This window comes from Orbicella franksi, chromosome 1, assembly GCF_964199315.1.
Source record: "Orbicella franksi chromosome 1, jaOrbFran1.1, whole genome shotgun sequence".
Lineage (NCBI taxonomy): Eukaryota > Metazoa > Cnidaria > Anthozoa > Scleractinia > Merulinidae > Orbicella > Orbicella franksi.
The window spans coordinates 19,305,460-19,326,874 of NC_138145.1; the positions used below are offsets into that span (position 1 = coordinate 19,305,460).

General features: G+C 39.1%; 2 protein-coding genes across 2 annotated transcripts; both read right to left on the minus strand.

Annotated features, from left to right (window-relative positions):
* Nucleotides 1-300: 300 nt before the first annotated feature.
* On the minus strand, nucleotides 301-21,336 carry LOC145495416 (vacuolar protein sorting-associated protein 52 homolog). The gene is made up of 22 exons (XM_081475031.1): nucleotides 21,136-21,336; nucleotides 20,903-20,978; nucleotides 18,186-18,238; nucleotides 17,619-17,694; nucleotides 16,470-16,537; nucleotides 15,838-15,867; nucleotides 15,309-15,392; nucleotides 14,669-14,730; nucleotides 10,139-10,289; nucleotides 8,783-8,883; nucleotides 8,473-8,605; nucleotides 7,980-8,037; nucleotides 7,607-7,731; nucleotides 7,021-7,173; nucleotides 6,451-6,569; nucleotides 5,481-5,604; nucleotides 2,948-3,016; nucleotides 2,741-2,875; nucleotides 2,350-2,430; nucleotides 1,818-1,914; nucleotides 1,075-1,193; nucleotides 301-927 (listed from the first exon to the last, which is right to left on the minus strand). Exons 1-22 carry the CDS (start codon nucleotides 21,256-21,258, stop codon nucleotides 781-783), a joined length of 2,184 nt encoding a protein of 727 aa, XP_081331157.1. The 5' UTR covers nucleotides 21,259-21,336; the 3' UTR covers nucleotides 301-780.
* On the minus strand, nucleotides 10,300-14,656 carry LOC145495521 (adenosine receptor A2a-like). The gene has a single exon (XM_081475165.1). The coding sequence runs from the start codon at nucleotides 12,483-12,485 to the stop codon at nucleotides 11,541-11,543; it is 945 nt and encodes a 314-aa protein (XP_081331291.1). The 5' UTR covers nucleotides 12,486-14,656; the 3' UTR covers nucleotides 10,300-11,540.
* Nucleotides 21,337-21,415: the final 79 nt, after the last annotated feature.

Sequence of the window (21,415 nt, forward strand, 5' to 3'; positions counted from 1 at the left end):
CATTCTTTCAGAAACGACCCTGCCGGGATCCACGTTTATTGCAATACAAATGAAACAGGAAACCGAAAGAGGGTAGTTACCAAGTCTTCAAAGGTTTCAGTAGCTTCCCAGTTGACTTCTCAAGTAATGTCCAACCGATTTTTAAAATCTAATTGACATATTTTGGGTGAAACATGGTGCTAATTCCACCTGTTACTAATACTTAACAATATTGCCGAGAGCAATCTTATACAGTTCTTTCAGTCCTTCAGCACTATTTACACTGTTATGTTTCTTACTTTACCCTTTACATACAAAACGTTTTATCAATAAGTTCAAATTGCTGAAAATAATTTGAAGTTGTCGGCTCTGTAAGAAAACGCAGTACCAACTTTGTTCCCGGGCTCTCTCCTATTCTCCTCTTGAGAGTCATGGGAACGAAGATATTATCTGGTTTCGTCTCTCGATATGTAGCCATCTTTAGCTCCAAGTCGTGGGTATTGACCAAAATCGAGACAAGTTAGGACTAGCACGGAAGACAAATATGAATTGTCCTGCAACGAAACCCAACAAGGCTTCGAGATGCTGTGCTAATAGACGCTTTTGTCTTGGGCGGTTTGTTGCCCCATCTCAGAACATGTGATGATACCCTTGAGAATTGTCGCTTTCCAATTTTCAAAAGTCGCGTGAATATGAATGAATGATTTTTGGATGGATAAAAGAACATTTCCTAGAGAATATCACGTGGTCTGTATTGGGAAAACAAACCGGCCAAGCTAAAAAGGTCCATTCTCCAATAATTCAAAACGTTGTTTTGTGTTTCTTGACCTCCACCATGACATGATGGATATTGATAAGTTCACTGCGGATCGGCAGGCGCTTGAAAGGATGTTGTGAGAGGATTTTCTGAAATCTGTGATAATACTGGATCAGTTGAGTCAGAGCAGCCTGTGAAATACAAATATAGTTTAGCATAAAAGGCTGCTAAGACGACTAGGCAAAACAGAAACACAAGGCAAAAACAAAACAAACAAACAAACCAAAAAGCAAACTTATCCATCTCTCTCACATGATATCACTCTAACTAAGAAGTACCTGAAGAATTGCAGTTCCATTCTTGAAGTTGGAAAACGATCTCATTATTTCTTGATTTATATCCTCAATTGAACGTTTCCAGTCCGATGCGAATCCACGCACCAGTTGCTGAATCGCCCCTAAATAGAAATATAAAATGAACTATCAGTTGAAGAAGCCCAAGTCACAGTGAGGGATCTATAATATTTTAGCTGAAGCAGTTAATTCCCTTTCAACATCGCAAATGGTAAAGAAGTAGCCTTAGTTTAACTCTCTCATCAGTTGTCACTGACCTTGCGGGCAGACAGTTTCGTAACTTTACCTGCATCTCTTTAAAACCTCTATTTTGATTAGTTCTTGTTAATCTGCACCTCCATTGTTGTTAGGGCTAGGGCCAATTATAAAAACCTTGTAAACAGTACAGGTCGCCCCAGTTTCACGGAGACATTGCTTTCATTATACAACAGGAAGTTCAAAGCCAACAAAAATGATACTATAATAAGACAGAACCTGTGAGATATGGATATCATGTCAAGCTTGGAAAGAAAACGTCTGTTAACTATAATACGTTTCAACGTAAGAATTGTTGCCGACGTTTGTTGACTGACGTTTTCTTAGCTAAACTGAAGAAACATTTCGTTGAATACAACAGTTATAGCAAAACACCTTCACACATGTTCACAGCTTATATCGACTTAAATTAATTAATTAAACTGCAGTATTAGGTCTGCAAGAGGCAACCAGAACAAATAGGTTCAACATACGTTCATCAGGTCTGATAACCTGACCCTGTCCTCGTTCTAGCAGAGGCTCCGTCTCCTTAACAAAAGCCGTCATTCCACCAAACGCCGGAGACAGAATCTAAACAGATAATACAACGTCAATCCCAGGATAGCGCAGAGGGAGCTCTGTTAAAGCCCACCAAATGGCACATGTAAGCACACATCAAGATGAGAATAGCAAGGATATCGAGAAGACTGGCAATGAACACTATCTTAATTCTCCTGAAAAGAAGATAAAGTTGAACGCTACAGGGTATTAACAAATTATGACCCACTTTAACAAATTCTCCCAAGAATACAAGTGAATATATGAAATATCATATATTTGAATTGCGGAGAAAGATATGAAGACATGTTTGATCATCCCAGTAATACACAACACTGCTTAAGTTGTGTTTAACTCCGATGATCAATCATGTCTTCAAATTCTCCCAAGTAGTATTAAAAGAAAGGCACAGAGATCAGTAAGGAGATCTTGTCTGTTGGTACTGTCAGGGTACACACAATGACACACCTCTTCAACAAACTCCTGTATTCTGGCTGTGAGTAACTGTTGGAAACTTTCAGCCTCTTTAGAATCTTCTGATGTCCTTTCCTGAATGTAGTAAAAATATATATATAGGACTGGATTTATGAAAACGTGGTCAAAGAACGCTTAGAGTTTACGACTCCTAAAGACCCAAAAATCACTCCAAGCATCATTCGTAGTATCTGCCCAACTAAGGTAATAAAACTAAAACCAAAGCTTGGCTTTTCTTGATCCCATTTTTCCGATCCTTGAATGGCTTGAATGTTTTCTTTTTTTCTTTTTTTTTTCAGTTTTTATACAGACTGCACTTTCACCACCGCAATGGCTGGCCCTGCGATTACTTTGCCAAAACCTGTGGTTTGTTTGGCATACTTACCATCAATACAGCCAACATCATGTCGTAATTGTTTATAAGGAAGATGAGCTGCTCCTTCCGCAGAGGAAACTCCGCCGCCATTCTTAAGATGAAGTTCTCGACCTCAACTTGTAAAGCGGCGAGAACTTTGTTAACCTTCAAAAGGGAAAAACAGCTCAGATCAAAAAACATTTCTCCAACTTCTTAGACAACAAAGTAAGGCTGTACCTTTTCATCTGGGAAGCTTTCGTTCAAGCTGACAATGGCGGCAGAAAACTCTGCATATCGACGAGTTATCTGAAAGACAAATAACAAGATAATTGATCGACGGAATATTTTCAAAAGGAAACAATTCCATTTACTATTTCTTCCTGCTTTTTAAGCGATGACGTATTGTGTGACGTCATTGCTTTATGCTGGCGTGCTTGCATTCCTTTGGATAGTGATTTCGCATAGTTTCGTCGCGCTTATGTCCGTGCGCTTATGTCGCGCACGATTTATCCCCCTGTGGAAGCGAAATGCACTCTGGGAGTTCCTTTGCTGCTTTTCTTTGCTGTTTGTAGGATCAGCGGAGTGCTTTTAATTGTAGCTTTTAAAAGAAGATTTAGGGGTGGATTTTGGTTTATTCTGTATCGGATAAATTTGCGTTCACGGGCAAACTCATAGTAAGAACATATCCTCCATACATACAAATTTAGATAGACAAGTAAGTCGCACAGGTGATAGGTGAAGGCTTCGCGGCTTTCCTTTGCTGTTTGTAAGATCAGCAGACTGCTTTTAATCGATATGACAAGTATACAGTTAAAACAGCAAATTAATTTCCGGTGAGGTAATTAGTGTTGCCAAATATTTTTAAAGATAATAAGGTGTCGATTTCAGAGAGAGTAACTTTCTTTTGCGGCTTTCCTTTGCGGCTTTCCTTTGCTGTTTGTAGGATCAGCGGAGTGCTTTTAATTTCAGCTTTCAAACGAAGATTTGGGGGTTGATTTTGGTTTATACAGTGTCGGATAAATTTGTGCTCACTGGCACACTCGTAATAAGAACATATCGTCCATACATACAAATTTAGATAGACAAGCAAGTCGCACAGGCGATAGCTGAAGGGTCTACATAAAATTTACGGATTGGTAGCGCAGTTGTACTTTTGCCAGTCTTGAAGTAAATTGAATGAGCATTGTCTGAACTGAATGAGCACTGTGAGAGCACTGTATGAGCATTGTATGAACGCTGAAATATACAGTTTACAGTAGTGATAATGAAGTCAGGGTACGATTCATTTGCAGTTTTCAGTTTTTTATGAAGTTTTGGAAATGTGCTGTTTTATATTATCTGTCAACGAAAGAGTGTTTGTGATCAAACAATCGATAATCGTTTTGTAAGGGTAGAGACAATACGAATGTTCATTGATGACAAGTATACGGTTAACAAAAAAATTAATTTTCGGTGAGGTAATTAGCGTTGCCAAATATCTTTAAAGATAATAAGGTGTCGATTTCAGAGAGAGAAACTTGTACTTTGCGGCTTTCCTTTGCTGTTTGTAGGATCAGCGGAGTGCTTTTAATTTCAGCGGTGTCATTTTGTTTCTTTTGTGATGTACATTTGTGGTGCCACGTTTCAAGAACACTGCTTCAATATTTCTAGAGATATTGTTTATTCAGTATTTTACCATTTTAGTTGCAAACAATATGACGTCATCACTGATCTAATTTACATAATAGAAAAACGTCAATAACTCTAAAACGAAAAAAGATATTTCAAAAAGAAAAACGCCATTCTTCTGTATTTTGAAAGGCCTTTCAAATAAGCAAAAAATATTTTTCATGTCATGTGCACTTTAAACGAAGATTTGGGGGTGGATTTTGGTTTATACAGTGTCGGATAAATTTGCGCTCACGGGCAAACTCATAATAACATATCTTCGATACATACAATTTTAGATAGACAAGTGGGTCGCACACGCGATATGACAAGTCGAGAGAAAGTGATTTCTCTTGGTCAAGTATATGGTTAAAACAACAAATTAATTTCCGGTGACGTAATTAGCTTTGCCAAATATCTTTAAAGATAATAAGGTGTTGATTTCAGAGAGAGGAACTTTTCAGCGGATTGCTTTATATTTTAGTTATTGATCTTTCTTTTGGTTTGGTACATTTCGCTGACCCCCTCGCACATGGACTAACAAGATGGACCAGGTACATGAACTACTTGAATGAACCACCAATCGACTACCCTAAATGTAAACCCCTAAAATTTCTAGCACAAAAGTTTAAGAATCAGTTTGTCTGCTTATGTTCCAATCTTCTAGGAACAATTTTTAAACGTCATCGCTTCTGCATGCATTGCGTGCCGTTTATTTTTCAGACGCCTTATTTCCGCCAGTGACACTTCACACCTCACTTCCATAGACTGAATAATCTGTGATGAAGGGGGTTAAGGATCGAAACGTTAGTTATATAGTCATGACCTAAAATGACGTCAAAACCTCAAAAAGTATCCCCATATGTTTAACGATGATTAAAACTTAATATACATAACCATTTTAGTCGTCTCTTGAACGCTCGGTGTCGAGAACAGCAAAAATAAGTAAACAATGTGTACGTGTGTCTATAAGTTGACATTAATAGTTAATTTGAATTCAGTAGGAACAACTCTCAAGGCTACAATCGCGATTGACTTTGGGAAAACAAACCAAGTTTGACAAGCATCTTTATTAACGAAGCAAGTGATCAAAAATGCCAAATAAAAAGGAGTTCGTACTTACATAATGAGGTCTTATATCAATAACTCCAAATTTCTTAGGATCTGTGCTCCGAACACTATCAACATTTAACTCCACTACATACGTGAACCGAGGCCATGACAATTCCAACACTGTATCCCAGTATCTAGGATAAACAACCAAAAATATATAACACTTACTTTTGTAGCACTTCCATGCGATCATTGTGCGTTACAGGGAGCCACTTCTGTCGAGTTTACACGAGCAAACCCGTTATGTTAAAACCACTGAGATGTTCAGGAATTTACACTCAGCGAATTCGCTGTTCCAGAATTCCTTTGTTTCCAACAGCTCTCTAAGCTTACACTCTACGTTCCACAACAAGTTAATAATCTTCTAGTAGGACATCCTTTTGCTCGCTCTTGGTGTACACAACTGTGTTTAAAGTTACCTTCAGTTTCTTACAAATGACTATTTTACGACAACTGCGGAAATTGTCGCGCTCTCACTGGCTAATTTTCATTGTCAAGAAGCGGACAGACACATGAATTTATAATTTATGCGATGCGTCAACGAGCGAGAGCGAACAATTTGACAATTTGTTATCGTAAAAAACAAATTGACGTCAGTTTTTAATGCGTCTGTCCTGTTATTGACAATGAACTTCGTCATAACATTGTCAAAGTGGTCTGCGGATCCACTCGGCTATCGCCTCATGGATCCACAGCTACTTTGACAATGCTATGACGAAATTCATGATCAACAACAGGACAGACCCATGAAAAACCGATGTCAATTTGTTAAATGGATTCTTATCTCTTGTAACAACTGTCGTTGTACATTATTTTCAGTAACAATCACTGCAATTAAATGTCTCATCTGGTCCTCGTGTTAACATTTGCATGCGAACCATTTTTGGACTACGTGTCTCTAAACAAGTTGCGTTACTTTCAAGCACGATAAACGTTTTCCGACGAACAAATTTCAAAATTCGTAGAGAGATATCACTTACTTGTCCAGTACAGGAACACTTCTCTTGTGCATTAGTATTCTGTACCGATGAACAATGTGAATACACAAGAAGATTCCAATGGCATCAAAACAACTTTCAAGATACGCGTCCATTTGTTTCTGCGGCGTGAAATTAAAAGATTGTTTTAGTCAGCCCGATCTGCATTATATCCACCTTGGTCCACTTCCTGACCTCTACCTTCCCCAGGCTATATACGGGTTGACCCAGGCAAGAGAAAAGAGAACAGGATATAAATCAGCACGCGCGTCCATAGGCACGCAAGTCATCCTGGACCCTCTCTTCTCCTGTGCTCAATCCCTATATGGAGCGGAGAAGGGAGAGTTCAGGAATTGGACTATATTCAGCTCGGATGCTGATGCTGCTTAGTGGCTGAGGATAGGATTGAGGAGAGCTGGGTAGAGTAATATGTAGGCCATGGGATTGCTCAGGAAGTGAAACTGACTCAGAAAGGGGTAGGGTTATATTCGATGGACTTCTTGAACAAACGGTTTCATTATATTTACAGGCATTCAAAGTTGAACGACACTTTACTACACCCATAAGACTCACCAGAAATAACGACAGTGTTTTACCGAACACTGCTGTAAACAGATCCTTAGCGTTCTTTTCAACCATGAAGAAATCAGCTAAAAATAAGTATTCTCTACAGCTATTATCCAATAATGTGAAGTGCATACTGCGAAACAGACTCTCGAATGAGTACTGTAAAACAAGAAAGAACAAAAACAGTTAACTCATCGTTCCCTTTTTTACAACGTACAGTAGCTTTACACAGGGGTGTAATAGGCTTCCTTTGTTAAAATTGCTAACGGCTTACTAACGTCTGAGATCAAACTAGCTAAATTAAATTCAGTTAAATACAGGAACCATCATTACTGTTGTCGAAACAAAGAGTAAACAAAGAACACAAAACCGCGGGAAACAGTTCCGAGCTTCGACAGCCCTTTTGATTTTGCACGTGACTGGTCAAAAATACATCTCCATTCTGGCAAACATATTGCACGAGCCTGTTGACCCAGTCACTAGGCTCATCAAACGCAAACGCGTCACTGGAAGGCACCTCCGTTTCAAACAGAAAATATGAAGGATGCAGAGGATAGTTTCATTTTAAAGCAGAATAATTGAACCCCCTTACCTTTTTTTGTGCCGCATGAGGGACAATGACGGGTTCTTCTAACTCAGATGTTAGAACATTGCCACGGCTTCCCAGTGTAAAAATTGTCGAACGGTTTTTCAAGGAAACTTTTCCAGAGAAGATACGTGACAGGAATTAAGGATAACAAATCCATTAACAAAACCGCGATCTACTAAATATGTCTCACGAAGACCTCTCATAGCAGACACCGTAATAATTCAGGGAAATCAGGCCGTAGTTTCCCTGTAGTTACGGACTCCGGGGAGGGGAGGAATTGCCTCATTCTTTTTTCTTTCCTCCTTTCCCCTGCCGTTCGCTGCCCTTGATCTGAGAGAGCCTGGTGGCAGGAAACTATGAATTCGTTAAAGGATATCTCTCTTCGCGTTGTCCTCTATTCCCATTAAGTCGTCTCTATCCGCCAGCTCTTCATACTGTTTAAAGAAAAGGAAATAAAGACAAGTTAGTTATGGCAATCAGTTCCTAAAAATCTACCTTTCATGTTACTTCAGTGGCCTCGTGGAGACTGCACTCGACTTCGGATCGAGTGGTCCGGGTTTGAATGGGAGAGTAGAAATACTTCTAGTCGCTTTATGCTACGGAAACCGGAGATAAGCGCCGGCCTCATTGGCCATTTGGCTCGTATGCAGACTTTCTTTTCATTACCTCTCATACATGATATTGTGGAGATATGAATGAAATCTTAAGTTTGTCGGCACGTGACAGCATCAACCTAGCCTCCTAGAATGACTGAGCCCAGGATTTTTGTAACAGAGGTTGCTAGGTTACATCACGTGTGCTGGTAAATGCTGATGTGATTCTGTGATTGATCCCCTGACTAAAAACAAAACGTATTGCAATTTCCTTGCCTGTAGCTTGAGAAGCTTGGAGATGTACGTTTTAAAATAGGAGAAATAAATCTTGCTCATTGTGTCGATGTATTCATCTTTGATTTCTCTGGCAACCTGACGATGATGGGCCATTAGAAATTCATTAAAATACCTGAAAGAAGGTGGATAACAAGCGATTACATATTTTCAAAGTATAGTTCAACTTGTGTTGCTAATACTAGTTATACTAGTACAAGCAAACACAATACATTAAGAGATACTTAATCAACCTAAACGGCATTCCCTTACTTTTAATCTGCGCAAAATAAAGTTCAACTGCAGAATATACCTAAACTTGAGCAAGGCATTCTGCGGAATCTGATAATTGGTCATTGGGCGACGAAACTGATAAATTCTCTGTAGGACATAGTCTCTGATCCTCTGTACAGCCTGAAAATAAAAAGAAATAGTGTATGATTAGACAGCTCGAATGATTCGATCAGAAGCTCGCATTTCTTTTCATTCCAAGTCCCAGTAACGAATAGCAAGAATCAATAAGTTTAGCAATTTTGTATTATTTTTTAATTTTATTTTTAGCATGGCCTGTATTGATAGCAGCTTTATTTATAGCACTGACAGAGTTTACCCTGAAAAAACAAAGGGTTTTTTACCTAATTATCAAGTTTGCGTTCAACAAGAACCAATCCATTCAGTCACAGCCAACTGTGTTATGTCGCGCTTTTAAAAACAGTTGATTGTCGCAAAAAACAAAACCAAAGTAATCACTTTGGCCAATCACAAATGACGCAAAGAATCCACTGAGCCAATCACAACTCGAGGTGAATACGTGTAGCTGGTACGCGGGAAAACGAGGCGAGCGTCTCACCATTGGTTTTGGTTTAACTTCTGACTGGTTAATAAAGTGGTGTATGTTTTTTAAGCAATCATTAAATGTAAAAAAGGCAAAATCAACTAAAACGACACTCAAGTGAAAACCGCTCTAAAGTTAGATTTCCGTTCCTTGCTTTTTTTGAGGAGCCGTTTTCCGTTGGTTGAAAGGACTGTTCGACATTGCGTACCCATCTTAGTTAACCAAAACCGGTTGCGAACGTGTTCTTCTGCGGAAAATAATTCCATCAACTGTTTGAATACACGAAGAACACACAAAGACCGAACTAAACGAGAACGGTTACCAGATGCCCATAAAACTCGAAGGCAGCGTGGCCGAATGGTTAGGGCGTCGGCCTTGAAATCTGGATGTGGCCCGGGTTCAACTTCCGCTCTGACAACTTAGCTGGAGTTGTCTGCGGTAGTCACGAGTTCAACTCGTCGGCCATGTTTATAAATACCCAACTGGTCTACATCCTGCCAGTTGGGATTTTTAACCATGTTATGTTTATTTGTATGAATTGCTTCATTGTTTGTTTCCATTGGCCCTGAAAAGCCCCACTGGGGAGTGATCAATTAAAGTATATTTTTTTCTAGACGTGACCAAAGTTTGCTCAAAGGTCAACATTTCCGACAAACAAATCAACCAGTAGAAATAAATAGAAATGACTCCGTTAACCCGTTTCAACACGATAAAACTCGTTTCAACTCCAGTCAACTCGTTTCACCACCATTCAAATCCCTTCAACCGTTTCCACGTCGTATTCAATTGTTCGACTGTAATGAGAACTTTGATCATCTAGCCCGGCTACATTACCTTGACTTTCAGCTTTTCTAACGTATCTCCGACATCATTGACAGACAGAGCCCCTTTAAACGACTGCTCTTTAGCAAAGTCGATCTTGTGATGCAACTCGTGCAGCTGTTCTATGAATGTCTGTTCTGTCACTGGCGTTTCACAGATGTGCCTAAGGTACCGGGAAAAAAAAGACAATTTCAATTAAAAGACGCCTGCTTTTTCCCCGGTGGGAAATAGGGCGGGTTTACTAACTTTGGAGAAGTCTTGCTATAATGATTTGTGCTAGAACATGTACAAAACCTTGCCTCAACCCTTTCCCAAAGATCATAGTTTCTATCCCCAATGGTCGGTTAACTCAGCAAAGTTCAAGGAAAACGAACTGTGATCAGATGTAACTCAGCGCTAATTTGTAAGATTTTCGAAATTTAACTGAAAGTCCTTTTAAAGAAACCAATTACATACACTTTTGACAGAGCATTGTCACGCCTCCTAAAGTCTTTCAGTACATTACTATATAAATTCGCTTTTAGCATCCCATCAATGTAGAGTGGAGTCATGGAAGTTCAAGCTGACTGTAGTTAAGATCATCTTTTCAAATTAGGAATTCGATTACGGTGAAACAATCGAAGAAGAAGGAGTAACACAAAATGTACGTCTCATATCTCAGGAGAGATCTGGTCCAAATAAACTGAATCACTCGGTAACTTAATAAACACCCCCACCCATATAAAACACATTTCTGCCCATCGATTTCCGAACACACAGTAGCGTTACATTGGGTTTGTTTATCAGCAAGTTTATTTACTTAAGACAGTTCTGTAATATTTGGTACGCCTTTATAAGGTAGACAGTTAGCAGTAACATTTACAACATGACAAAATATTACTTTTAGTTTGTAGAGCAATAATTGTTTACAGTATTTCGTTCCTGACACTTTTCTGAGTGCCAGAGAACTCTATTTTTCTGCGCTGTAGCAGTTAGTATTATGTCTATAAACATGGTGGGAGTGGAGAAAATTAGCATTTTACACATAAAAGGTTTCGGGCACAGATTAACTCTGGTGTCAATTTTTTCTAATCTTTTCAATCGAAAGCAATAATGTGGATTAAAAATAAAACGAAAAATCTTAGGAAGACATTTGTTAAATATTGAGCTTTTTTGAAAGACAAGATTGTAAAGTTGTATTTAAAGCTGAAAGATTGTGAAGTCGACCTTCGTTGGACATCAATGACTACATCCACGGGGGTCAACATGGCGCGATCAATGCTTTTTTTCTTAATCAACGTGCCCAGTTCTTAAATAATAGTTAATACACTTTGTTTACTCGGAGTCCTATTCTTGCTCCGACAAATTATCACTAGGCCCTCCCCAGCACTTGGAGTAGTTAGGACACTTTGTCTTCGGCTTGCAAGGGAAACAACTATCCGCGCCGAGCCGTCACTTTCCCTTTACCAAAGAAACTCTGCAAGCAGTCATAAAATGCTCGGCGATACTTAGGAATCCTCCATGCGTAGATAAAAGGATTAATGACAGAATTAATGTACAGAAATCTAGAAAGCGCTACATCGATCTTGTGGAAAGTTATCGACTGTTGGCAGGGCTTGCAAAAATACAACAGATGAAGCGTGGCGTATTGAGGTATGTACGTGATGTAGAACAGCGCCAGTACGATAATAATTGCAATCACCATTCTTCGTTCACGTTTCAGTGCGTGACTCGCAATCGAGTCGTATCTGTTGTGTTGAAGCTCGCGCGTTCGCCTCGCAAGAGCACGAAATATCCTCACATAGATCACCGTCAGTAAGATGGTGGGAAGAGAGGCGTGAGTGTGAAGATAAATCAGCGTGTATGCCCTCTCGGGTATATTGGTGACGGGAATACCACACATCGCTATAGATATCAGCCACAGTAGGGCAATATATATCTTGAGACGTCTTCTAGTGATGATGGATTTATACTCCACTGGCCTGCTGATGGCGACATAACAAGTGACCGACAAGGCTATTATGGAGTAACTGCTCACAAAGAGAGTTGTGCTAAGAACGGCGTACATAACCGTCTTAAATACCTCAGAGAAGGGCATATGCACAAGACTGGATCGATACGCGTCTCTCAAAGCAACCAGAGAAACGTTCAACAAACCCAGTAAGAAATCAGACGCGCTTAAATTCGTGATCAGCAGGTCCGGCGGTGACAGACGAATCGATTTACGCGGATCCTTAAATGTTACGTAAAGCAGAGTCGCGTTTCCTAGGATGATAACGATCGCTAAGATAAATCCAATGACAGCTAAACTCTGCCAGAACGCTTCGTCATCGATTAATGTGAGATAAAAATCGTCGTTTGGATCAGACGTATTGAACATGGTATAAGCACTCTGCAAACAGACGGGGCGATAGAAGTTACATGAACATGTGGCCAAACCTTTTTATAACATCTCTCAATTAAACAAACAACTCCGTCACATCCTGAATGATTCGTTAGTTTTGACACCTTTCCTGTTTATGTAAAAATCTAAAAGCAAAAACAAGATTTCCAATCACTTAATATGTGCCATCCCCTTTTGTTTGCATGTGACAAAGGCTTACTCGAGCTCCTAGGACTCCTAGTACTTTGGATAGTTTTCATCTCGGCCAGATAAAAACAGTTACGTGTTTCCATCCGATTCGAATTCGGAATCGTCTTTGTTAGTTCTGTGTGTTTACTTAGTTTTTAACATCACGGGAAGTTACACTAAGTTGATATTGACAAAAAAAGGAATCACGATGTAATTAAATCATACTCCGCTTTCTTAGATAGAACAGAAAAACACACCACAATACGCTTGAAACATTCAAATACAGCGAATTCGGGTAATTTTCCGCACGTTGTAAAATTAAACTTCAAACTTCACTGAATACACGAGGCCACGCGTGCTCGCTTGATATCACGAAAACCGCCATGACCTAAATTGGCCTTGAAGTTGAAAAATCTGCGCCACCAAAAGCAAACAGTCTTTGCATAAATAATCATTTAAACTTTGCTGTAATGTATTCCTATGCAAGAGAATATAAATATCGTTCGTGCATTTTGGAACGTGTATTAACGCGAATCAAGCTCACAGATTCGCAAGTTTTCCCGCGCGACAGCCAACCGTTTGAAGTTGAAGACTGTATCTAGAACCGCACAGAATTTATCGAAGCACGCAACGAGTACGCGGAACCGAGAGATTCTCACTATGATGATTATCTGGATGTTCGAGAATCCAGACCCGAGACTACTAGTCATTCCAAACACGATTTGAGAAACGAGACGAGAATGTTAACGAGGACACACTTGGTCTCACGTGTTAGTTAATGACCTAACTAGCTACAAGACAAATATGCCCCCGCAAATGCAAACAGTCTTTGTATACATTCAGGTTTTGTTGTAACGTACTCTATTAGAAGAGAGTCAACATATCATCCGTGCATTTTGGAACGCGCATTGGCGCAAATCAGGTTCTCAAATATATATTCGCAAGTTCACCCGCACGACGGTTAGAAGCTCCAGACTGTATCTAAAGCCGCTCAGGGTTTCTCGAAGCACAGATCACGCATGACCGACTGATTGCCAGGTTAATGGTTATCTCGGATTTTTGAGAGTCAAGACTCGAGACTACTCGCTATTCGAGATTTGAGAAACGAGACGAGAATTTCAATGACGACACGCGTGCTCGCTTGATGTCACGAAAGCCCCCATGACCTTAACTGGCCTTGAAGATGAAAAATCTACACCCCCGAAAGCAAACAGTCCTTGTATATACCTTGAGACTTTGTTGTGATGCGTATTCCTATACAAGAGAATAAAAATGTCTTTCGTGCACTTTGAAGCCGAAAAACGCGTATTTGCGCAAACCAAGCTCACAGATTCACATGACGTCATTTAATACACTGAACCACAAGTATTTACAATCAAATGAAGATTTCTCGAAGCACACATCAAGTGCGCATAACCTAAAGATTGCCGGTTTGATGATTATCTCGCATTTTCGAGAATCAAAACTCAAGACAAAAGCCATTCTAAACGAGATTCGAGAAACGAGACGAGAATTTGAACTACATTTGACAGTTACTGTAGCTCCCAGTGTCAAAGCATAGTTAGTGGAGGGGACTAACTACATGTTATGGTCAAAGGATCCAGTGGGTGAGACTAACTTCCGTACCTAAACGACGCCGAGCAAACTTTTTTTAGCAAGTACTATATGTACATTTAGCGATATCTTTAACCAGACTTAGCTCTAGCTTTGATTTTTGTCAGAGATTTTGGTGACGTCCACTTAAACTCGTTGATGAGTTTTTGTTAGTTTAGCGTATTACCAAGAAAAGAAAAAGCTACAAATAACAGAGAAAGTGCGATGTCGATAATACCAAAAATTTGGACGTCGACCACCATTCGCATGCGTTCATTCAGTAATTTTTTTTCAATCAATATTCACTGAGACTGAAAATTTGAAAACCTCTGCGGTACAAAAAATGTCAGCGAATCTACAAACACAAAACAATAAAGAACACCAAATGTAATACCTACTTTACCATGAAATCTGTGATCATCATTTCGTCCACAAACTGACTCAACTCACCCCTGATAGCCTGAAGACAGGCAAACGATGAAATGAAATAAAATGAATAAAAAAAATGAAATAATAAAAAACAGTAAAGAAAACAGAACGGAACGCCAGGGAAGGGAAGAAACTAGAGGAGAATTGAAAAGGGCGAAAGTGAAGGCAACAAAAAGGAGGCGAAGGGAAGAAAAAGGAACAGAAGGAACCACAGGGAAGTAAAGCGAAGGGAAGGGAAACGAAGAGAAGAGAACGGAAGTAAAGGGAAGGGAGGGGAAGAGGAGAGAGGAGAAGAGAAGGGAAGAGAAGAAAGTGTTCCTTCATAATTTGAGCAAATAAAAAGTCGTTTTTTATCCAAACTTTTGTTTTATTGCCACCAATAATTATTATTAAGGTTTGGTTGCTCTTAGCCTGAGATCACCTAATAATAAGCTGTGAAAACCAGTAACGTGAACATCAGGCAGCTCCATTCTTGTGTGTGTCCCTGTGGTATGTAGCATGGAAGCCACTGACAGTAATTTCCTTTTGTGCAAACTTGCTTCTACACGGTATTCTGTCTGTAAGCTATTGTAAATTGAGAATTCAACAAGTAAAACATTTCTTACTAACCTGTCGATTTTTTAATTTGATGTTCATTGACAAAGATTGCTCCTGAAGAGTTTGAATTTGAGAGCTTATGCTACCAAGATCTTCCTGATGAACAGACGGAGAGTAAAAAATAGTCAGATGTTAACATCAAGGTACATCAATAGCACTCATCATGCTTCACCTAGACAACAGTCAGTAGACCTACATGTACCACTCCCTTGTAAATAAATGCTCAATTCTAATTGTCAATGAAAAAAATACATTAAATAAAAATAAAAGATGAACAAGGTCCTCCAGCATCCGTAAATTAAGAGAGGGCTCCTTCCTTGGGGGGTAACCCAGCAATGGACTAGCATTCCATACTGGGGGGAGTAGAAATACTCCAAATCGCTTCATGCTACTGAAGCCGAAGTCAAACGCTGGCATGATGGGCCACTTGGCTCATACGTAGACTTAGCTGTTACCTTGAAAGAAAATGCATGCAGGTCTCGCCAGGACAAAAAAACGTAGCCATAATAACAAGGTAACAGTATTAAAAAGGTGAGCATACCTGGAAACTTGTGAGCATTTTTTCCATACTCTGTTGAATTAGAGGAAGAATTTATTGATGGATTATTAAATAAACATGTCTACCCCTTGTAGTGCATTGTCAGAGCTCAATGTTGTGACCACTGGGGTCGCCAATTCGATAAATTTTTTTCACTAGCGACTCACTTTCCACACTTTTCACTGAAATACTTTTGCTGGCAACTAAATCTGAAAACTTAGGGGCCAGCTGGCCCCAAGCATTTTTCCTGAAAGTCGAGCCCTGATTGTGGGTACAATATGGCTGAATGAACTGGAAGGTCCAGCAGGAGTCACACACTGACATGTCAAGACCATCTAAGTCATGTTATTTTTAATTATCGCTTTAATTTTCACTTTTATACATGTACATGCATGTAACTGTTTGTAGCAGTTCATCACTGCTATAGGAATTCATAGGAAAGACTCATTAATTCATTCATCCAATGATGTATTTACTTAACAAAGGATTTCCTCCTCCTTAGCTAAGTACAGACTCTCCAATACTGTAGACTGAGCCGTTATACTCAGTTTAGAATAATTTATTCCTTGCCTTTTGACTAGTTTTGTTATGATGAGCGGTAGCTGATAATTTAAATTGGTTAAAAAACAACTTGCCTCAAGAATAGTGTCACAGGAGGCAATCTGGTTGTGGAGACTTGCAATATTTTCACTCTCTTTGATATCTTTGATGTCATGGTCAAGAGAAAAAGAACACTGACTTGTTTTTGCAGAGCTCCAATGGCCCAGAAGGCCACCAAGCAGAGTACCATACTCATATAGGAAAAAAAGGAAACCCATGAATTGATTTTTTCATGGTTATCATTACTAGCAGTATTGCTTGTGGGCACGTACGCACAACAACAACAATGGCAACAGAGTTGTGCAACATGGTGGCCATACTCCAGCTAATAAGTTGAACGAGACATGCAGCCTTAATTTCCAGCATACATCTTTGACATTGGACATGCATGTTAATTGACACCTGTCAAAACAAGGTATCCGCTGACCAGTATCATGTGACCATATCGTCAGCTCAAGTTTAGAGCTCATCAAGATCACATTTTTTTAAGTTGACTACTGACCAAGATTGGATCACAGGCTCAAGCCAGGTTAACTTGTTGTAATGAGCACCAGGATTAAAAGTTAACCGACGTATAAATTTTTCTTGCATAAAATTGTTTTTACTGCTTATTTTTTGTGTAGTTTGAGATTATTCAAACTCAAAACAGAAGGCCAAACAATATATGAAACACAAAACCTCAACCCAGTCACAAAACTGAAATCAAAATTCTAGCTTATCCTGGGTTAGCTTAGTCAGGCTTTGAACAACCCAGCCCTGTACAATGTTGACCTGTATTATATTATGCAGCCACTGGAATAATACAAATGTCCTTGCTACAAAATATGAACACTTTTCTCAGGCAATGTGCAGATCAATTGACACTCAGCACTTATTATGCGAGACAACCCCTGCTTGGCCATTATGTGGAATTAAATTTTCATCTCATGGCACAAAAATAAAAAACATGTGTTGTTCCAGAAAACAACCCCACCTTTCCACAAAGGGTTTTTTGGTTTGCACACCGCCACCAAATCCCTCTGGAAATTCTAGTTTTGGCACAGACTTTCAAAATAATATTTTAAAACCAGCATCTCCTTGTAATTTCATACTAAACAAGCTGCAATCATAAATTTTGTAATTTAACAATGTACACCCATACATGTCATGTGGTCATATTGAGGCTAAGCAGAAGATAAGGATACAGTCCAGAATGGATGCATTTTCCACTTCATGTAAGTCGCCTTCAATTTGCCTTGAGTACTGCCTTAGGTCTACTCCCTGACAAATAAGAACGCAGGTCAGTCCATAAAATTGCACATAATTTGCGTACTTTTATTAATTTAAATCAAAGACTGGGATGGACTATTTTTGAGCTGGGTAAAGATAAGCAGTTTCAAAGCACTTGTAAGTGTATCTATGCTAGCAGAGCTGTCAAAACATTTTGAAGTAGGTGGGCTAAAATGAACATAATGGTTAAGGAAAATACTGTTTAAATATGTCTCTAATTTCCCAGAATTTTATATGCAGGTCAAGTTAGTACTGGCCATTACTTACAGCCATCTGACAAATTTTGTTAAAAAGATACATTTTTCCACGTCTTTTCAGCTTGAAGATAAGTGGCACATCAAGAAGGTACATGTACATGTATTCCCCAGAAACATGTTTGAATCTACATGTACATTCCTGGGACAGTGTTTTTAGTTTTTCCTGTTTCAAATCCTGATTCAGTCAGTTAGAATGTATATTTTCTGATATTTAAATCAACTTACTTTTTCTAGAGCTTCTTTTACCAATTCATCCTCCAAATTTTCTTGTATATGTACTGAAGAGAGTACAAAGAATAATTCTCAATACCCTACAGATGTACTTTCTTACACAGCACAGTTAGGCATGCAAGGCTGACCACCACAACTCAGTTGGCCTTTATTGAAAACCAATCACGTGCAGGATTGCAGTTTATCAAAATATCATGATAGAATATCATAAGTTTGATTATTGATATTTTGATATTTTATTGATATTTTGGTGATAATAGAATGATATTATCGAGAAATCATTTTTATCACGATGTGCATGTCAAATATCAAAATATCATTATTATATGAGATTATCATGATAGCTACTGAAAAAGTGGTAAATTGAGATATCAAAGTATCACTATCAAATCATCATGAGAATACACTGTAGCATGGAAAAGTATACCTCAGAATAGCAAGCTATCATATCATGTATCACTCTCATTCTCAAATCTCAGTCAGGTGATTTTATCATGTGACAAAGAACAGACACTGACAGTAACTGTTTGATATATCATGATAATATCAAAATCGGTTACTTTCACTGCTGTTTACTTGCGGCTAGCTTTTATTTGTTGTCAAGGGACAGCATTGTATTGTATCATGATATATCACTTTATCACTGTGAAAAGAAGACATTCGCATTTAATTATATATCCTGATATCATGATTTATCACTCTATCACAGGGGGAAGACCAAATTCTTACTTAATTAAATACTCTGAAAATATCATGATTTATCACTATATCCCAGGGGGAAGAAGAAATTCAAACTTCATTAAATATTCTGATAATATCATGGTCAAAGGCTGGTAAAAGGTCTCAGTGAGAGCTACTGTTGCCACTAGGCAGCTCTCGTAAGTGCTGAGAAATGCCTACCGTCTCAAAAAGGCTCTGTCAGCAAGTCATACGTCACACCTCCATACTTGGTGACCCTGGTAATACGATGTAGCTGAGTGACAATGGCAAAAGGCGAGCTTCCAGCACCTTTAAATATCTGGTACCTGTGGCTAGGGGAAGGACACCCTGACAGAAAATCCCTGGTCCTCCAGGTTGGGGGTTGGGCATGGGGCCAATCATCCCATCCCGTAAAAGCAAGGTGATTACGGAAACTGGAAATAAGCCCGGCCCTATCCCCCACTCGGGGGCAAGGAACTAAGCATCATGATTTATCACTATATCACAGAGGGAAGAGGAAATTCAAACTTCATTAAATATTCTGATAATATCATGATTTATCACTATGGTATGGGTCGCACTTGGGAAAAGTTTTCATCTTTGCCGGCTAAAAAAACACAAAAATTTGAAACCGCAATCGGAAAGGAAAACTTTTCCACAGAAACGGAGGGTTGCACTAGATAATTGTCAGTACCAAATTTCAAATTTATTTGCTTGGTGATGTCATCCCAAGCATTGCGGGCTTGACTGCTGTTGATGCGATCGAAATTCTCGGCCCACAGCTTGATTAGCATTTTTTCTTCATAATCTGACCATCTTTCATAAGATCATTTTCCAGCATCAACACATTCATGTTCAGGAGACGACTGGGAAGACGAAGACGATGACGCTTGTGAAGCGCTTGCTTGCATGGACCTGGCTGGTAGAGTGCTTTCCTGCGCAATGCTCGCATGTGAAGTGCTCGGTTGCGTTCCCCTTCCAGTCGTATCATGGTAGACAGGAGCATACTGCAGGTATCCCATGCTATCGCCGCGAAAACCTTGAAAACCTTGAAATTGTGCGGGATTATAATAATCGTCCTCGTCCTTGTCCGTTCATGATGAAAGACCGCGAACTAGAACTGAACTTCCCATGCGTATTGTTTTTCATGTTACGCTGACAAGTGTTGACAGTAACCGCTGTGATTCCCATTGTTTGGCTCGACTTTTCGAAAATCTGCCTGCCCCACCCAAGCACTACGGCATCTTTGATGTTTTGCCAATTCGCAAAGTTTTTGCCAAAGCGAAAAACTTGCGGTCGCACTAGGCAAAGGCCCGCGAAGACAATTTCCACTGCAAAGTAAACAAATTCTGGCAAAGATTTCCCAAGTGCAACCCATACCTATATCACGGGGGGGAAGAAGAAATTCAAACTTCATTAAATACATTGTATTCTGATAATATCATGATAAATTATGCTTATATGATAAAAACCTAATGCGGAATCAAATATCAAAAAAGCAATTCCTTATAAAACCAGTGATACATCATGATATTATCAACATTGCCTAAAAGAAACATGTAAGATATTTCTTGATATATCACAAGTGATAATTAGTCATGATATAGTGATTAACTGCAATGCTGCACCTCTCTCTTGAAAACTCAACATACTATTAATTAATGGAGCCACTGCAGAATACCCTGCCACTATTGCTCTTGATTCTACTTGCACACATATTTTTAAAGGACGAAAAAAGTGCAAGAATGAAATAACTCAAGTGGCAGGGTACATGTATTTTGCAGTTACGCCTAATGGAAATCAGTGTTTCAATTAATATGTGGTTTACAAAGTTCATTGATTCATGGAGGTGTCAACGGCTTAGAATGAAAAATTTCAGTTCATGTTTCAGTTCATGTTTCAGTTCAGTCTGAGCTTACTATACAGCATTTTTTTTACCTACATAAGCTTATCAAAGTTTGTAACAGGTACTATCCCGTACTTTTGGACTAGCACTGTTTAGTATTACTTACCATCTACTTCGTCCAAAATAAATTCATCTTGAGAAGTGAGATCTAATTCACCTAGATCAAGATCAACCTGCAAATCCTGATTTAAAAGAAATATTGCGATGCGAATAAAACGTAAGCTAAGGCTACAGTCGAATCTCAAGGTAAAGATGAGCTTACTATCCATTTCACTGTTTCAAATGTGAAACTAAAAATAATAAAAGTAAAACTAAAAAAACAAAACGAATATAATGTACCTCATCTGCTTCTTCGACGTCATTAGAATCACCTCCGTTTGTCTCTGGGTCGGTCGGGTTTTGCGCATTTCCCTGATCGCCGTCCGCCATCTTTGTTATCTTGCTCGGCAATAAGTAGCTCATGTACTATGACATGGAATGTCTTTCTTCTTGCTGCAACCGCTGACTGTCTAGCTGAGGCGCAGAAGGAAATACCACTAAGATTGACAACTTCACAACTTGATCGATTGACAAGGGATTAAGAAATTGACCGAGATTGACCTGAGTTTTCGGTCACGTA

Excerpts from the sequence above, each read along its gene's own strand:
- LOC145495416 (XM_081475031.1), bottom strand. The coding sequence starts at position 21,258 with ATGAGCTACTTATTGCCGAGCAAGATAACAAAGATGGCGGACGGCGAT. Across the intron at positions 15,393-15,837 it reads AAATGCTCACAAGTTTCCAG|GAAGATCTTGGTAGCATAAG; the intron begins GTATGCTCACCT and ends TCTGTTCATCAG. Across the intron at positions 928-1,074 it reads ATGGAACTGCAATTCTTCAG|GCTGCTCTGACTCAACTGAT; the intron begins GTACTTCTTAGT and ends TGTATTTCACAG.
- LOC145495521 (XM_081475165.1), bottom strand. The coding sequence starts at position 12,485 with ATGTTCAATACGTCTGATCCAAACGACGATTTTTATCTCACATTAATC.